Consider the following 16,612-nt stretch of genomic DNA (forward strand, 5'->3'; position numbering starts at 1 on the left):
TCAATGGGCTGCACGGGTTCAGCACAGCAGCCTCTTTTTTCCAGGCGTCCTGCAGGAGAGGCAGCATGTTAGACTCTCTGATTCATTGTTGGCTGATGCTGCTTCTGAGAACCAAGCAATTACTGGAGCCAACCCATCCCTTTTGATATTCAGCAGATGAAATCTGGTTAAATATATGGACCTGAAAGCAATGTAGTCGCAACTCATTCAAGCCTAGAAGTTGGGGCCTGTGGGGCTTTCGTGTCTTGGGGTGGATTATTTATGTGAATACTGGCTCAACTGGGGTTAGCTTTTCAATCAGCAAGCGTGTGGCTCTACAAATGCACACAGTTGTTATTTGCAAGAAAATACAGTCAATCTGTAGAGTGTCTAATCTGCAAAAGGGTAGCGTGTGCATCTACAAATGCACACGGTTGTTATTTGCAAGAAAATATAGTCAATCTGGAGAGTGTCTTAATCTGCAAAAGGGTAGGATAGAGAATGTCTGATTTGGAAGGGCAGCATTAAAATAATTCCATAGCTGTGGGTTTCCTTAAAAGCAACAATCACTTTAATTTGTCTTTTGTACGAAGCCTTTACAAATGGATAGAGTGAAGTCGTAGTCGTAAACAAAAAAAAAATGCCATCAGGGAAAAGGGTTTGTCTCAATCTCAATCAAACAGTAGTTAGAGACAACAGAAGGCATATTACGGATTGCAAATTCATCACTATCCAACAACCACATAGCAGCTATGAGAGGCAATCAAAGCAAAGAAGCCCAGCACTGCTGCCTGTGCACTCACTTGATAGGAGTTTGCTCAGCCAAGCTGAAGGCAAATCACTGTCTCGCATTTGAGTACGGAGGAATTGGCCAAAATACATCAAGATGCTGGCCAGCGGGAACACTATAGCCAGGAAGTGCTGGTGTTAGACTATAAGCCCTAGTTTTGAGCGCACACAAGGATGAAACAGCTCTTTAGGTTAACTATGGGTATCCAATATAATATTGATGGGAGAATGCAGGAGACGTGGAGGGTTACCAGCTTTCCTGTACAACCCCGTTTCCAAAAAGGTTGAGATTGAGATGCTGTGTAAAATGTAAAAAGACGGGGAGAAAAAGACATAGAGAACATATCAAATGTTGAAACTGACCAATTTACACTCATTTTTGAAATTGATACTAGCAACATGTCTGAGAAAAGATGGGACAGGGGTAACACAAGAATTGTGTAAGAAATTGTGCAATGCTACAGAAGGAGGAACAAATGACAAATGACATATCGCAAGCTCCGCTCATCGAACGCGGATGAGTCAATGGCAGTGCAGCAGCTCCGCACATGAAGATAAAGTCCGACAACTTCACCTTACAGTCCCCTAGAAATGCATTGGGAGCTGTGATGTTTTTCCGTTTTTATGGGATTGTACAGTATAGTGATGTAAATTGAAAAAGGACGGCCAAAGGACGTATGGGATTAGCGCAAAACTGATACACAGTATGATACTTTTTTGTTATTTGTTAAATTAGACTAAATTCTCTCCTCCCAACTGTCCCCTATTTTGAGCAAAGGGTTACTCCTTACCAAACCATAATGAAACAGTGCTCCACCACCACATCTGTAGGTTAAGCCACACAGTAAGCATACCAACTAGGTGACATCTCGCGGGAATCGTGAAACATTAGTTGGCCATTAGATAAGGCTCTTTGAAGACTGTCTTCATCTGTTACTAGTCTTTCGACTTCAAAACAAATCTACACATACCTGTGTCCAGAGGTAAGAGCTGTAAAACATATTTACAACAGCAAGGTCAAATATAAATATTCCACGACTCAAGGGGGAGGCCTAGAATCCGAAACTGCATTGAATGCCTAAAAAGATATTGCTGGAGTTTAAGATCATCCACCCCGGCGTAATAGACCACTTTTTTCAGTTAGTTTTGCAGTCAAACTTGGAAAGTTTCTATTTCTTGAAATGTTTGTATTTTTCTTTTTACATTTTCATCAGTTTCCACTCATAATTATATCATGCTATAATAAAACACAAAATGAACTTGAGCCATTTTTTAAACCCAGTAAAATATAAGTAGAAGAAATTCTTATCTGTTTGATATTCTTACTATGGAATTTGTGATACATTACCAGTGATGCTTTATTTGGTTCAATGCCACCCAATCTACATTCAGGGGATGGGGTGGGGGATTTTTTTCTGATAAGACTGTCATAATTTAAGCAGATTCTCATTACAAACAGGATAGATTTAATACAGAACTGTCCCCCAAGTGCTTAGTAAATCAACAAGGTTTGAGATAATGGATCTGTGAAATTCCACTAGCAGCCTCAGCATTCTCTTCCCTGAAGACTACACTTCCTCTTGCCTTATTTATTATCAGATTATTCAAGTTTGGAGAGAGAGCCATTTGAAAGAGCATTCCAATAGGTTACGTGTTTATCTTTTTAACTAAGCGCTACATGCATATTCCAGAATCCAAATGCCACGGTTGCTGATCATTTAAAAAAAAAAAAAAAAAGGCTGCAATCGGGATTTTGCGAGGAATGAGTTGCTGATGCACAGCCATTTGAGTCAATATGATTCCATTCCAACTCCCACCGAGGAGGAAAAATAAAGAGCCAAAGTTTCTTTTCTGAAGTATGAGTTGTTTAACGGATAGCTGTCGCCTTTGATGTCTCTATTGATTTCAGAAGTCAGGCAGTCCCTAAATGTTAAAGAAATTATGTTATTATCATTGTTAAGTAGATTTAGGTGTGTCACAGTTTTCTTGTCAAGTATGCATGTATACGTGGACTGCTGATGCAAGGAAAATTCTTGTATGCATTGTTCTTCTTTACGTCAAAGGAAACAGATGTACCTGCAAAAGCAGGATATGGGGGCCTGCAAAAGCAGGATATGGGGGTTGGGACAAACAAGGACAAGGACACTTTTCTGTCAATAAAAGGATGCCCTGAGTTTCAGAGGATAGAGACTGTTTAGTAGAGAGGGGGAATCCTCTTGGCTGGACACTCTCTCCTCTGGGCCAGAGTTAAAACATACTACTTTTGTGGTTCTTGTTTCTTAAAATCTTAAATACTTGGAAGATTTTCCTAACATTCTTGGTCCTTCGATGCCGGATGCCAATATACCCAGGACCTGGGACTGATCGTCGAAAGCTGAAGACTGCGCAGCCTGCGGTTTAGGACCGTGGAAGAAAAGCCCCGTGCGGTGAATTCCGTGCTGGCCAGCCGACGGCGACCAGCCCCCGGACTGGATTGACGGCATTCAACGAACCACAGAGCAGAACCATATAGAGTGAGTAAAAAAATCCTAGGTTTTATAAAAAAAGGGAAAGATCGCATTAAGTTGCTGTTCTCTTATACAGCTGTTAAAAATAAACTTTTGGAGGGCCTGAAGTTCCGCCATATAGTTTATCTAAAAGGTAGGCCTGTCGTTCTACCTTAGCTAGTGGGCCTGAAGTTCCTTCTAAGTTATAAAAAAAAAAAAAGAGAGAGGTTCGAGTCCTGCCTAAGTCGATAGGAGAGGGAAAGAAGAAGTGTGACTGAGAAGTGTGTGTGTGAAGGGATTGTCTGTGAGTTAAAACGAACAATAGAGCCTGTGAGAGATAAAACACCCAGGGGAAGCCGGACTACGGTCTAGAAGCTCGCTTCCCAGGCTTGTTGTTTGCCCTAAGAGGACGACACAGATCAACCCCTTATTTGTAGACATGGGAAACACTCAAAACAAAGAAAAAGTTTTGAAAGGCGATGCCAAATTTATGGCTCGAGTCCATCCAGGACATGAAATTTGGCTACCACGTTGGAAAGATAAATTCGAATTTGAAGGCAAATTAACAGTTCCTAACTGTTCTAAATTGCTGCGCGACGTACTAACTCACCACTCTAATAAGAAGGGTGGATTAAAAACGCATCATCAAAAAGAAATTGATGTGGCCAAATTGTGGTTGGAGGAAGCAAAAAAGCGTGAAAATAAAATAAAAGAGCGAAAAAATTGCACTGTAGCATATGTCAAGGAAGAAGACAATATGCCAGGCGTCGCACCTCCTCCTTATAATCCACAACCACAACAGGCTGCAGCAGCACAAGCGGCACCCTTGCCCTCCCCCGCACAGGATGAGGCAGCTGTAGCCTCTCATCCCCCAGCGCAAGGAAGTCCGAGCGCGAAAGAAATTTTGTATCCACCTCTCCACATGGAGTCTAAAACACCTCCCTTAGCCTCAATGCTGCCACTGCCAAGATATGGCAGACGATTAAAAGACGCTATGAATTTAGAATGGTCAACAGACTTAGATGGAGGCGTAGGTCTAGGTAGAACCGTCCACCGCAAACTAGATAAAAATCAAAAGCCATCATCGGGTCATGCAGATGCAAACCTGTATGATGATGATGTAGATTATGATAAAACGGATTGGCCCCCACAGCCACAGCGGGTGGAGGCATTTCCAATGATAGAACTGCCTAATCCAACATTTAGGCCAGATCAAGCCGCTAATGATGCCAATCCACGCTTAATGTATGTCTATAGGACATGGACACAGGAAGATGTTAAAAAAGCGGTGGAGGGAATTCCATCACATAAAGCTCAAATTGATGAATTTTGCGAAGAAATGAAAAGCATAATAGCGGTGTACCATCTAAATGGTTTCGAGGTCGAAAGGATGTTTCGCTGCAAAATGGGTTCCGATTGGAGCCGTGTTAAAGATAGCTTTGTAGCCCATTTGAATGGTATAGCGCACGCCCCTGGCTCTGTTGATCTTACTCAACAAATCCAAAGCTTAGAGAATAAATGTAAGGAAGTTTTTAGAAAACATTGTGATTACACTAAGATACACGCCACAACACAAAAAGACGATGAGGATGTTTGGGAGTTTAGAGACAGATTTGAAAAAGTCTTTAAAGCTTATAGTGGTCTGAAGTCAGAAAGTGATGAAGATAAGGCAATTTATGAACAACAATTGAAGCAAGCATTACTTCAGAGTTTCAGACCAGAAATAAAGGGATGGATAGAGAAACATTTTGTTTCTTTCAGGACAGCAAGGCTACCAGAGTTTATGGAACAGGCTAAACATGCAGAGAAAACATCAAAGAATAAAAAGAAAGAGAAAGAAAAGAAAGATTCAGATAAAGTAGTGGAAGCATTCACTATGGTGTTCCAAGGAGCTGGTGGACAACCTTTTAGAGGTCGAGGCCGTGGCCGAGGGCGTGGCCGTGGCAGAGGCAGAGGTAATTTCAGGGGAAGAGGAGGACAGAATGAAAGCAGGCCAGTGCAGAGAAACTATGAAAATGAAGAAGATGATAGCAACAAGTGTTACAAGTGTGGTGGTTTCGGGCATTGGTCTCGAACTTGCCCCACCACTGATGAGAGAGAGCAAGGTAACAATAGAGACCGGTATAACGCTTGACTAGGGAATGGAGAAGGAGAACAGCTAGAAATATGTGAGGAATTTCTAGATTTAGCTGTTGTGTGTTTAAGTGACAAACCAGAGCAAGTGTTATATGTCAATGGCAAACCTGTAGTTTTCTTATGCGACACTGGAGCATGTAGAACTGTAATGAAAGACATAGACGGACTAAAACAAACTGATCAAGGTATTCTCATAAAGTCAGCTAATGGTTATGTGGAAAGACAATTTTTTAGTGAGCCTGTTGCTGTCTCTCTGACAGAAACAGGAAGCACTGTTTTCGCACCTGTAATTATTGCTCCCAACTGTCCATACAACCTGTTAGGACGAGATTTAATGGTGAAATTAAAATTAGCCATCTATCCGACTCTGCAGGGAGGTATGGAGGTTAGACCATGCAATGAAGCCGACATACATTTAATTGAGGGAAAAGGAGCACCCTATTACGTCTGGGCCCTGGAACCTTCACACCAGGACCCAGGGAAAACAATAGAGACAATAGTTCAAAAAGTTGAGGAAAGAGTAAACCCACGAGCTAGCTTTATAGCGCCTGAAAAACTGAGAATTGATCTGAGACGTAAACACATGCCTGGGCCAGACCCAGAATATGACAAACTAGTGCATAGACTAGGACCGACTAAAGTGACTCTGACTTATTTGTGTTGGCTGGACAGAGAATGTTTTTGTCAAGCGGTCCTGCCACCGCTTGCGCAGAGACTGATGTGTTGGGAACTGAAACCCCACATGCAGCTGTCCACTGACCCAGATGAGAAGCAGTCACGTTTAGACAAACATACAAATTTGGTAGCACAAATACGAGATTGGACAACTGAAACTCGAAATGTTGAAAGAAGTCCTACCACTGGTTGGAGGCGCGTTAGTCTAAACTATGTGGTAACCTGTACGTCTACAGTAATACTTCATGACAAAACAGACGCATGATTAATGGTTTTGACAGAGGCTGAGGATCGAGCGCTAAAAGAAATTCCGTCTAGCTTGTGGTCAAAAGGACCTACGGACGTGGGTCTAATTAAAGGTGTGGAGCCCTTGCGAATTAAATCTAAAACAGGTTCTTATCCATGTCAAAAGCAGTATCCTTTAAAACCAGATGCAGCAGAGGGGATAAAACCTGTAATAACAGAAATGATTAGAACTGGAATTATTGTGCCGTGTCCTGATTCACCGTGTAACACGCCGATATTTCCTGTTAAAAAAGCGGCTCCGTCTACAGGCTGGCGCATGGTGCAAGATCTCCGTGCTGTAAATAGTGCGATAATAGCCCGAGCTCCGAACGTGCCCGATCCCCACACTCTGTTGAACCAACTTAATCCTGAAGCTAAAGTATTTTCGGTCATTGATCTGAGCAACGCGTTTTATTCAATTCCTGTCCACAAGGACAGCCAATATTGGTTTGCATTTACTTTTGAAGGAAAACGCTACACGTTTACGAGGCTCTCGCAGGGTTTTTGTTGTAGTCCTACAGTATTTTCAGAAGCAATAAATAATTGCTTAGCAAAGTTTGAACCACCCTGCGGTAGTCAAATTTTAGCCTATGTTGATGATCTCTTAGTTGCAGGAATTAATGAAGAAAAATGTAAAATTGACACACTAGCGTTACTGAAATATTTGCATGAGACCGGACATAAAGTCAGCAAAGACAAGTTGCAGCTGTGGCGCTCTGAGGTGAAGTATCTGGGACATACATTGACAAAGGATGGCAGACTAGTGCATTCTAGTCGTAAGAAAGCAATATTAGAAGCACCAAAACCAATAACAAAAAAGCAAATGATGTCCTTTTTAGGACTTTGTAACTATTGTCGTATGTGGGTCCCAGGTTACGCCGAAAAGACACGCCCGTTGCAAGCTTTAATTTTTGATGAACCCATGGCTGCGCATGATAAAATAAAATGGACTAAAGAAGCTGAAATTGCGTTTTCAAACATAAAACAGTTAATTGCTGGGTCTACTGTCTTAGCGCTGCCTGATTACACTAAAACTTTCATACAAATGGTCGATGTAAAAAATGGTTTCATGACTTCAGTTTTGACACAGCAGTGGGGGGCTAAAAACAGACCAGTGGCATTTTACTCTTCACGATTGGACCCGGTGGCGAGAGCTACCCCTGTGTGCGTGCAAGCTGTGCTCGCCACCGCAATGGCAGTACAAACTTCGGCTGAAGTTGTACTTTTTCACCCACTAACTGTAAAAGTCCCACATGCTGTCTCTTTACTGTTGTTACAAACTAATATGACATTTTTATCACCTGCAAGACATCTTTCTTGTATGACAGTATTGTTATCTCAACCGCACATAACTATTGAGCGCTGCACGGTGTTAAATCCGTCCACTCTGCTTCCTACAGCCGATGATGGGGCGGAACACAGGTGCCTAGAATCGACGCAAACTAATATGAAACCAAGGGTTGATTTAACTGACCAACCACTGAACAAGGGCGAAACAGTTTTCGTCGACGGTTCAGCCATAAAAGACAAATATGGTGTAAACAAAGCAGCCTATGCAGTGACCACTTTAACTACTGAATTAGAAGCTAAAAGTTTGCCTACTTCATACTCTGCACAAGCAGCAGAGTTAACTGCATTGACAAGAGCGTGTCAACTTTTTGCCAAAAAAGAAGTAACGGTTTATACAGACAGTCAGTATGCTTTTGCTGCGTCTCATATTTTTTGTGCACATTGGAAAAGACGTGGCTACAAGACTTCTACTGGAAAACCGGTAAAACATAAAGACTTGCTTTTAAAATTGTACGATGCTATACAATTGCCAAAAAAGCTTGCTATTTGCAAATGCGAAGCGCATACTAACAAAACAGATGATGTTGCGAGAGGCAACGCCTTGGCTGACGAGTGTGCAAAGAAAGCCACGGGCTTGTTCCTCTCGCAGACAGAGAGTGATGATGTTTTACTAACACGACAACAACAAGCATCAGCTAAAGAAAGGGACACATGGGTAAAGCATGGATGCTATTTAAAAGATAACATTTATGTCGGACCAAATGAAAAGCCAGTTTTGCCAAAATCAATGTACAAGTGGGCTGCAATTTTGAGTCATGGGCAGAGCCATGTCTCAACAGGAGGGATGTGTGCACTAGTAGATAAACACTATACTACGTATGGGTTTACAAACTACTCACAAAACTTTTGTCATCAGTGCATCATTTGTATTAAACATAATTCACAGGGACATGCGAGACCCAAAAGAGGACAGTTTCCTACACCCCCACACCCGTTTCACACAATACACATGGACTTTATACAACTGAACAAAGTTCACAATTTAGAATATGTGTTGGTGGTGATAGATGTGTTCTCTAGATGGATTGAACTTTTCCCGTGTCGAACTCCTGATGCTGCAACTGTAGCCAAAGCACTTTGCAGACGAATTATTCCAAGCCATGGTGTGCCTAGACTAATTCGAAGTGATAATGGAACACATTTTGTTAATGAAGTGATTGACAGAATTGGTGAACATTTTGGTATTGATCTTAAAAGACATGCTGCTTATCATCCGCAATCAGCTGGATTAGTAGAGCGACATAATGGAACAGTTAAATCACGTCTAAGAAAGACAATGGCTGAAACAGGATGGCAGTGGCCAGACTGTTTAGATATTGTACAATTGAGTATGAGAACAACACCTGGTGCTGCTACACAGTTAACTCCTTTTGAAATGCTGTATGGCAGACCGTACACTATGCCTGACTTCTCTCACAGTAAAGCTTCACCGGATGATGATGAAGGGATAGTGGGACAATTGATTAAAACACTGTCTTCAAAAGAATGTGTAGACACGAATACTGTTCCCTCTTTTTCTGTCTCCCCACAGGACCCTAAAGTGAAGCCTGGAGATTGGGTGTTTATCAAAGTTATCAAGAAAAAGTGTTGGTCCGATCCACGCTGGGAAGGACCCCACAGAGTCATCCTATCTACACCCACTGCAGTGAAGGTGGAGGGCCGGACCGCCTGGACGCATCTCTCTCATTGTAAGGTTCGGGACTTTCCAGCTGCGGAGTCAACTGCTGAGGAGGGGAAGCCCGACTCCAAAGGGGACTAGAGGTTTAGAATCTAGTCGTCTCAACGTCGGTGAAGATCTTGGATCCTCCGAAGCCTAGTGACGATGCCTGGAGGTAACGGACTCTTAATATGGAGAATGGTTTTTGGCACGGCCATCGCCCTCACCTTGCTGAGACTTCTCTTACAAGGACTGAATGGAGACTTCTACTTTCTGAAGGACGAAGCACGGCGATTCAAGAGATGGGTTTTGTCAGAAGACCTACATAACTACAACGTCACGCATGTGTATCATTTGAATTCATGGTATCGTTATGCTCAAATGCTAGCTGATTTGAATAATGTATCGGATTGCTATGTGTGTTCTCTGATGCCAATATCTGCTTCTCACCCCCGTTTGACAGCCATAAAACTTCCTTATGTACAAAGTTCATGTATAGGTCAAGGAACGTCTGGTGAAAATGCCTCTTATGTTAATGCTCATATGAAAATGCATAAAGATGGCACTAACACAACCTATGGACCCTGTGCAGTAACACACCCATTGAAGTTTATAAAGACTAGTGTAGCATTGACTCCTTTTGCCACTGTTAGACCTAAAACAAGATTTCCACTGTGTTTCTATAGAAATGGCTCTGTGCCAGTAGGGAGTTTGCCTCTCTACCGGTGCAATCAGACAGTTGTTCCCATGGAAATGTGTGTACTTCAAGGTCAGAAGAGGTCTAGAACCGTTGAACAAGGAGGTGATAACTGCCCATGGCCCAACCCTAGAAATAGAACTATGTGTCGGTGTTGGGGGGACAGTACCATACCTAGTTGTAATGGCACAGCCACATTAGAAGGTATCTATTGGATGTGTGGTCACAGAATCTATTTAAATCTTCCACTAGATTGGGGAGGAATTTGCGCTCCGGTGCGTCTGACTGATCACACTTCCATCATAACTCAGACTGACCAACACCGTCGTAGCCGCAGAGATACAGTAGATGTTAAACCACACGACCCTTTTTGGGGAACTGATGTTCCTGATGAGCATAAATTGTGGACTACTAGTCAAAAGATTACGTTAAGTCTGTTCCCATGGACAGGGGTTGGTAAGTTACTGTTAAGAATGGAAACACAAGAATATAGAATTGGATTGTTTTACAATGCATCTATCAAAATATATGAAAAACAAAATTCTGAGATATCTGCTATGCGTTTAATGGTGATACAGAACAGATTGGTGCTTGATCTCATGGCTGCTGTAAAAGGAGGTGTTTGTGCAATGTTGAATGATACATGCTGTACTTACATTCCTGATAACATGAATAGTCATGATGTTACTGAAGCGTTACACCAAATGAGAAATGTACAAGGAGCAATGGTCGCAGACACAGTAAATCAAGAATGGGACCTTTTCAAGTGGTTCAGGTCTGGAACCTGGCTACAAATCATTTTGAAAATGTGTACTCCTATAATCGCTGTATTAATCCTGTTTTGTGTATTCACTACATGTGTGATTCCTTGCTTTCGCTGTCTAATAGCCAAGACAGTACATTCCAGTATGAATGTTATGCTTTTGCAAGAAGAAGTAACTAAACTGCTCGCTGAAGACTTCATGATCAGCAATGAAGTTGGTACAGAAAACCTGTAAAGGAGATGTATCAATGGAACAAAAATGATTGTGAAGTTACCAATGATAAACAGGAGGGAAATGTTAAAGAAATTATGTTATTATCATTGTTAAGTAGATTTAGGTGTGTCACAGTTTTCTTGTCAAGTATGCATGTATACGTGGACTGCTGATGCAAGGAAAATTCTTGTATGCATTGTTCTTCTTTACGTCAAAGGAAACAGATGTACCTGCAAAAGCAGGATATGGGGGCCTGCAAAAGCAGGATATGGGGGTTGGGACAAACAAGGACAAGGACACTTTTCTGTCAATAAAAGGATGCCCTGAGTTTCAGAGGATAGAGACTGTTTAGTAGAGAGGGGGAATCCTCTTGGCTGGACACTCTCTCCTCTGGGCCAGAGTTAAAACATACTACTTTTGTGGTTCTTGTTTCTTAAAATCTTAAATACTTGGAAGATTTTCCTAACACTAAACAACTGTCAGCTCCAAGAGATCTAGCTGTTTAGCAATTCTAAGCATGAACTTAATCCCACCATAGATTTAGGAGGTTCTCGGGTAGTGTTCCAAAACAGCGAAACACAGCAGATTCCATGATTGGAATATTGAGCTGCTCATGACTTGGACTGAACGAGAGAAGCCATTTCTGAAAGAGTGCTTGTCTCACAATTGGGAGTAAAATGCAGAACAATACAACTGAAACTAAATGCAAAGATATAGTTCAGACCAAATCTGAACCAAAAGCTAAGATACAATCTTGCTATGAATTGGTTTATTCTCTGACATTCCAACAACACTCTCAAAACGAATGTGTTGGAAGCAACACAAATTGTGTTGTCCCTATCTGGACACAGAGCTGTGTTAAAAAAAACACCACATGTTATTTTCAACACATACTGTGCAACAAATGACAAAAGCAATGTGTTAGAAACCACACAAACTGTGTTGCCCCTATCTGGACACAGAGATGTGTTGCTTTCAACACATTAATTTTGAGAGCGACTAAATCCTGAGCCCTAAATGCTAAATGGCATGTGCCAGAAATAAACCTATGAGGACGCTCCCAGAGATTAATAGGCTGAGGTTAATCGTTGTACTAACTAGAGCATGTTGAACTTGTGGTCACGCACTGGACATTAAAAAAAAAAAAAAAAAAATTGAGTGAAGTGTGGCAGGGGGCTCAGGTGACGAAAAAGGGAGAGAGCATGACACTGTGGTCAACTAGATTGCATGGGGGTGTGACACCACATCACAATATCAATAGACTGAGCAACACCGTGACATCTAATCTCACGCCATCTCATTGCAGATATACACGCAGATAGGCTTTTTTTTCTTTTGTAGTAATTGACCCAGTCTTAAAATGTTTTACTGAAATGAAGATGCAAATTCTATGTTAATGTAACAGTGGGGTCAGCCTGATGGCAATTATTTTGACAACATTGTCTGGCATAATGTAATCGCAAAAGGCTATGAAATGAACTGTGACATCTCTAATGTCTACTGTGTTCTGCCTTTTTCAGTTTCAGACACTGATTGTTATATGTGTTCCTATATAAATGGAAAGGTAAACATTTTCATTAAGAGTATAATTGAATAGGATTATTTGTATTTGTATTTGTTGCTTCAAACGTTGTCAATCCATCTGAGCTTAAAGGTGAACTATGCAAGTTTTCTAGTTTAATTTACCTTAACTGATCAGCTTCAGGTTCATTGAAATGGTTATTTGACTTGAATAGGTTGAATGACGGCTGTCTCGCTTCCCCCTAGCGCATGTGAGCGGAAAAAACACGCTTGCACGTTTGTGCCATCGGGCTGGTGCACTGACAAACAGAAAGTCTCGCAGCCTTGCAATCATGCTCATGAAAAGCCAGACTGACCGTTTGAGGAGTGTTGTAAAATATACACGCTGAAGCTGTAGGGGAAGCTCTGCAGAGACCTTTGAGCGAAAAAAAAGAAATCGGCAAACCTGCATAGTTCCTCTTTAAATTACAAATTTATTTTCCTCATTAATGCCATTTTTATTTTACCACACCAATAACACAAATCCAATTCATGTAGTAATTTGAAATACATTTAAAACAACTCTCCTGGCCTTCTGTGGCCATGGAATTTAAAAGGCACCTTTATCCGTATAACTAACAACAACGTTCTTCTGCAACAAATTCAACGTCTCGTAAAACAGGCTCAACATTCACGCTGATTTCATAGCACGCTTGTTTTCCTGTTTCACTGGTCTTCCATTTACTCAACCACAAAGCTTACCTTTGCTGTTAAATAATAATCAACATTAACTGATTAAGGAGGAAGAGCAAGGGAGACCTTTTGTAGGTCATGGGTTTCTCTGAAAACAGGATTTGTGAAATTCTGAGGATCTCTAAAACATTAACAACATGCTATTTGATCACATTTCCAGGTTTCTGCACCATCATCCTCATCACTATGGCCCATGCACAAGCTATTTAAATCTATGATTCACACAGGAGAGCGATCTGTCACTAATTTACTTTAATAACAATATCAACATGCATACTATTGCTGCCAAGTATGGTGGTGCTGCTGGCACAAACTTCACACTTTCTGTGTTTGTAGTCAGTTAACCTGTGAGTTTACCCCCTAACAAAAGGGCTGGTATTTGGCTGATTTGTTTTTTTTTTTAACTATCCAGGTTTTATATGTGCCATATTGAGTATGGCCATGTCAAAGCATCAAAAGTTCTGCAGTTATCAGCAATGGCATGTCAAACTCAGGCACAAAAGCCTCCTCTAAAAAGATTCTACAAACATCTGACTATGAATTATAATAAATGTCACACACATCTGTTCAGAATACAGTTCATTCTTGGTATTACAATGGATCTACAGTAGTTGCATCACAATCTGACATCTTACATCTATGAAGCTTTAGAAAGCCGTTCCCTTTGTCTGGGCGATGGACAGCCAAAATGGCATGAAACTGTAAAATTGGTTTTGATGACAACGTTTCATTGGGACAGGGTCAGATCTAAGTGGCTCTCAGATCCTCACAACTGTCAGATGCTGCTGCAAATTTTAATCAGTGACTGCTAATGCCTCACACTGCACAGCAAAGGAAAGACCAAAAAGCCCACAAGCTGCATTCCACTTTCACACCCTCTCAGGGCCCTTAAAAATATTTATGCTAAAAGTCCCTCAGAGTAATGAGCTTCAAGACTAGTTTCTAGATTACACGGTTTGAGTTATATCACAAATATTTGGGCCAAAGAGCAAGACAACATACAGTACAGTATTTGCCAAAAAGCCAACCTAAAGCTCAATGAGCATGCTACCTACAGTACAGTGTAGTCTTTTGTACAAATAAATGATCTATTAAAGCCTATTCCATTGCTAGTGTTATTTACCTAATGTATGGGGTCACCTAGACCCCATTTTCATTTCTTTTTAAAATACATCCTGAGTAATCCCATCACAAGTGGTCGGTTCTAAATACTGTATAAATGTAAACAATTTCTCAAACCAGTTGCTGAGGTGGTCTGAGATGCTTTTGACCACATACATGTATAGAGTAGAAAACATGTTCTGATGCATCCTGGACAATTGTAATGGCCGTGACGTTGGCAGTTATGGAATCTGAACACAGGTTGTCAGCAACTGCTCTTGGAAACATGTTTAAAGAGCGATGTGCCTTGGCTGACCACTTGTGATCGGAAACACCCAAGACGCACTCTAAAAACCAATATAAACAGGCCCATAAACTATAAACTATACTAGACGTTACTATATGATTTCAACTGAAATTGCTGTGGTGTGGTTGGAAGAGCATCTGAGTCCATCTCTGCTGAGGCCGGGTCATCTTCATTTCAATGAGCAAAATCAATGAGGCAAAGAAGCCTGCAGCTCAGCTGCAAACACTCTACGGGGTGCTCCACATTTGAAAGTGAGATACAGTGCAAGTAGGAGTTGTAATCATGAGTAATGTTTCCCTTGAAAGCCACTAACAGAGACTAGCATATACAATGCATTTTCTACATCTGTTTACAGTTGGCAACATTTTTTTGACTGCAATTGTGATGATACTGATGACGATATATGTCTCAATACTCTCCAGTACTGTTCGTCAACAAACTTCACTGAGGCATGACAGACCACCAGGCACAAGAGGAGAAACAAACACCTCACAAGTCAAAATGGATACAGCAGGGGAATGTATCTCTGAGAAGTTTTGCTTATGCCCAACGCAGCTCTGTAAATTTAAGTCTTTATTGTGTTTCCCTATGCTATGTTCTAACAGATATGGTCTGCCATACACCACACTACAATCACTCCTCCACCCTGCCTCAATGCGACCCAGGCCGTGCTACTCAAAGCGACCCCTGGCAGTGTTTACCTGTGACACCCTGCTGAGGTAGCTAGGCCACAATTCGTAGCTGTCTGGCAAACGGGAGGCTGCCCTGCTGACTCACTTTGCTGATCGATAGCTAATTCACTTACATAATTAAGGAGCTCTGAAATCGGAACGCAGTGGAAGGTGTGATAATTGATTACGCTTGCTCTACATTTTCCCCAGTGGGTTTGTGGTGCATTGCCCCGTCATTTTTCACTTTGTCATCGCCACGCAAGGGTGCTGAGCTGTGCTGCGGGGGCTCGGCACACTCGGACGATCTTCGTGTCCACCCCTCAGGTTCCCCCGCACAGAGGCCATGCCAATGTATGTGTGTCGCCAAAAACAGACGTATAAGAATACGTATGGCATTCACCATGGTCAAACTGTATTAAGACTCAAAGGATATATATAGTAGATAAGATAAGTTACTTAAATAGGGTTACACGTGAGGCATATGTAATAATTGAATCATTCACCTGTGTCACTTTTATCTCATTTGCTGCAAGAGTTGCTAAATTAGACTTTTAGCCTGCAAATCATTATTGGAAATGATTCATTGCCCAAAGGCAGTGATTCCTGACCTGACCTTAACTAATTATGGTTCCCTTTTCAAGAAGTTATCTTTTAACAATCATGAGTACCTTTGCAAAAGATGTACACTGCAGATATGTGTCATCTTCATTTGTCTGACCAACTTCACTGTGAGAATTTTTTTTTATCAAAATGTATCTTCACATGCCTGCCAAATGATGCAGAAGACAAAGTTGGATAAGCAAATGTACAAATCAAAAATAAAAACCGTAACACAAAAAAACAAAGAAACATTTGCATCTTTGTCTTGTGTCCATTCATTCCAAACTGGGTCTATCATAATTTCAAAACTATTAACTGCACTGTATTTTAATGGTATGCTACTCAATTTGATAAAAACAAATACTGACCCCATTGTTTACGCATGCAAATAAAAATAATTCTTGATTGTTGGCAATGCATATATTTTGCACAGGAGAGAGTACGAAAGAGATTATGCACCGGTTACAGGGCTTGCCACCTCGCTAATAAGCTAGCAAATGTTAGCTTATTTACTATTTAAGGCAAGCTGGTGGCCTGGGTGAACCCAGACAAACCTGTTAGCAAATGATCCCGTTACAAACTTAGACTGATGCATTTAACTTTTGCCAAAACGCCTCAGAAGTGCAGCAAACACACCTTTGTAGTATGT

The 16,612-nt window shown here is 41.3% G+C and overlaps 1 protein-coding gene across 1 annotated transcript; it reads left to right on the forward strand.

Moving 5' to 3' along the window:
* Window positions 1-8,297: 8,297 nt before the first annotated feature.
* On the forward strand, window positions 8,298-9,860 carry LOC134095727 (uncharacterized protein K02A2.6-like). The gene has a single exon (XM_062549400.1). It carries the CDS (start codon window positions 8,428-8,430, stop codon window positions 9,457-9,459), a length of 1,032 nt encoding a protein of 343 aa, XP_062405384.1. The 5' UTR covers window positions 8,298-8,427; the 3' UTR covers window positions 9,460-9,860.
* The last annotated feature ends 6,752 nt before the right edge of the window (window positions 9,861-16,612 follow it).

The sequence above is a fragment of the Sardina pilchardus genome, chromosome 11 (genome assembly GCF_963854185.1).
Source record: "Sardina pilchardus chromosome 11, fSarPil1.1, whole genome shotgun sequence".
Classification (NCBI taxonomy): domain Eukaryota; kingdom Metazoa; phylum Chordata; class Actinopteri; order Clupeiformes; family Clupeidae; genus Sardina; species Sardina pilchardus.

What these genes read in the sequence shown, in the direction of transcription:
- LOC134095727 (XM_062549400.1), top strand. Translation starts at nt 8,428, where the DNA reads ATGTACAAGTGGGCTGCAATTTTGAGTCATGGGCAGAGCCATGTCTCA.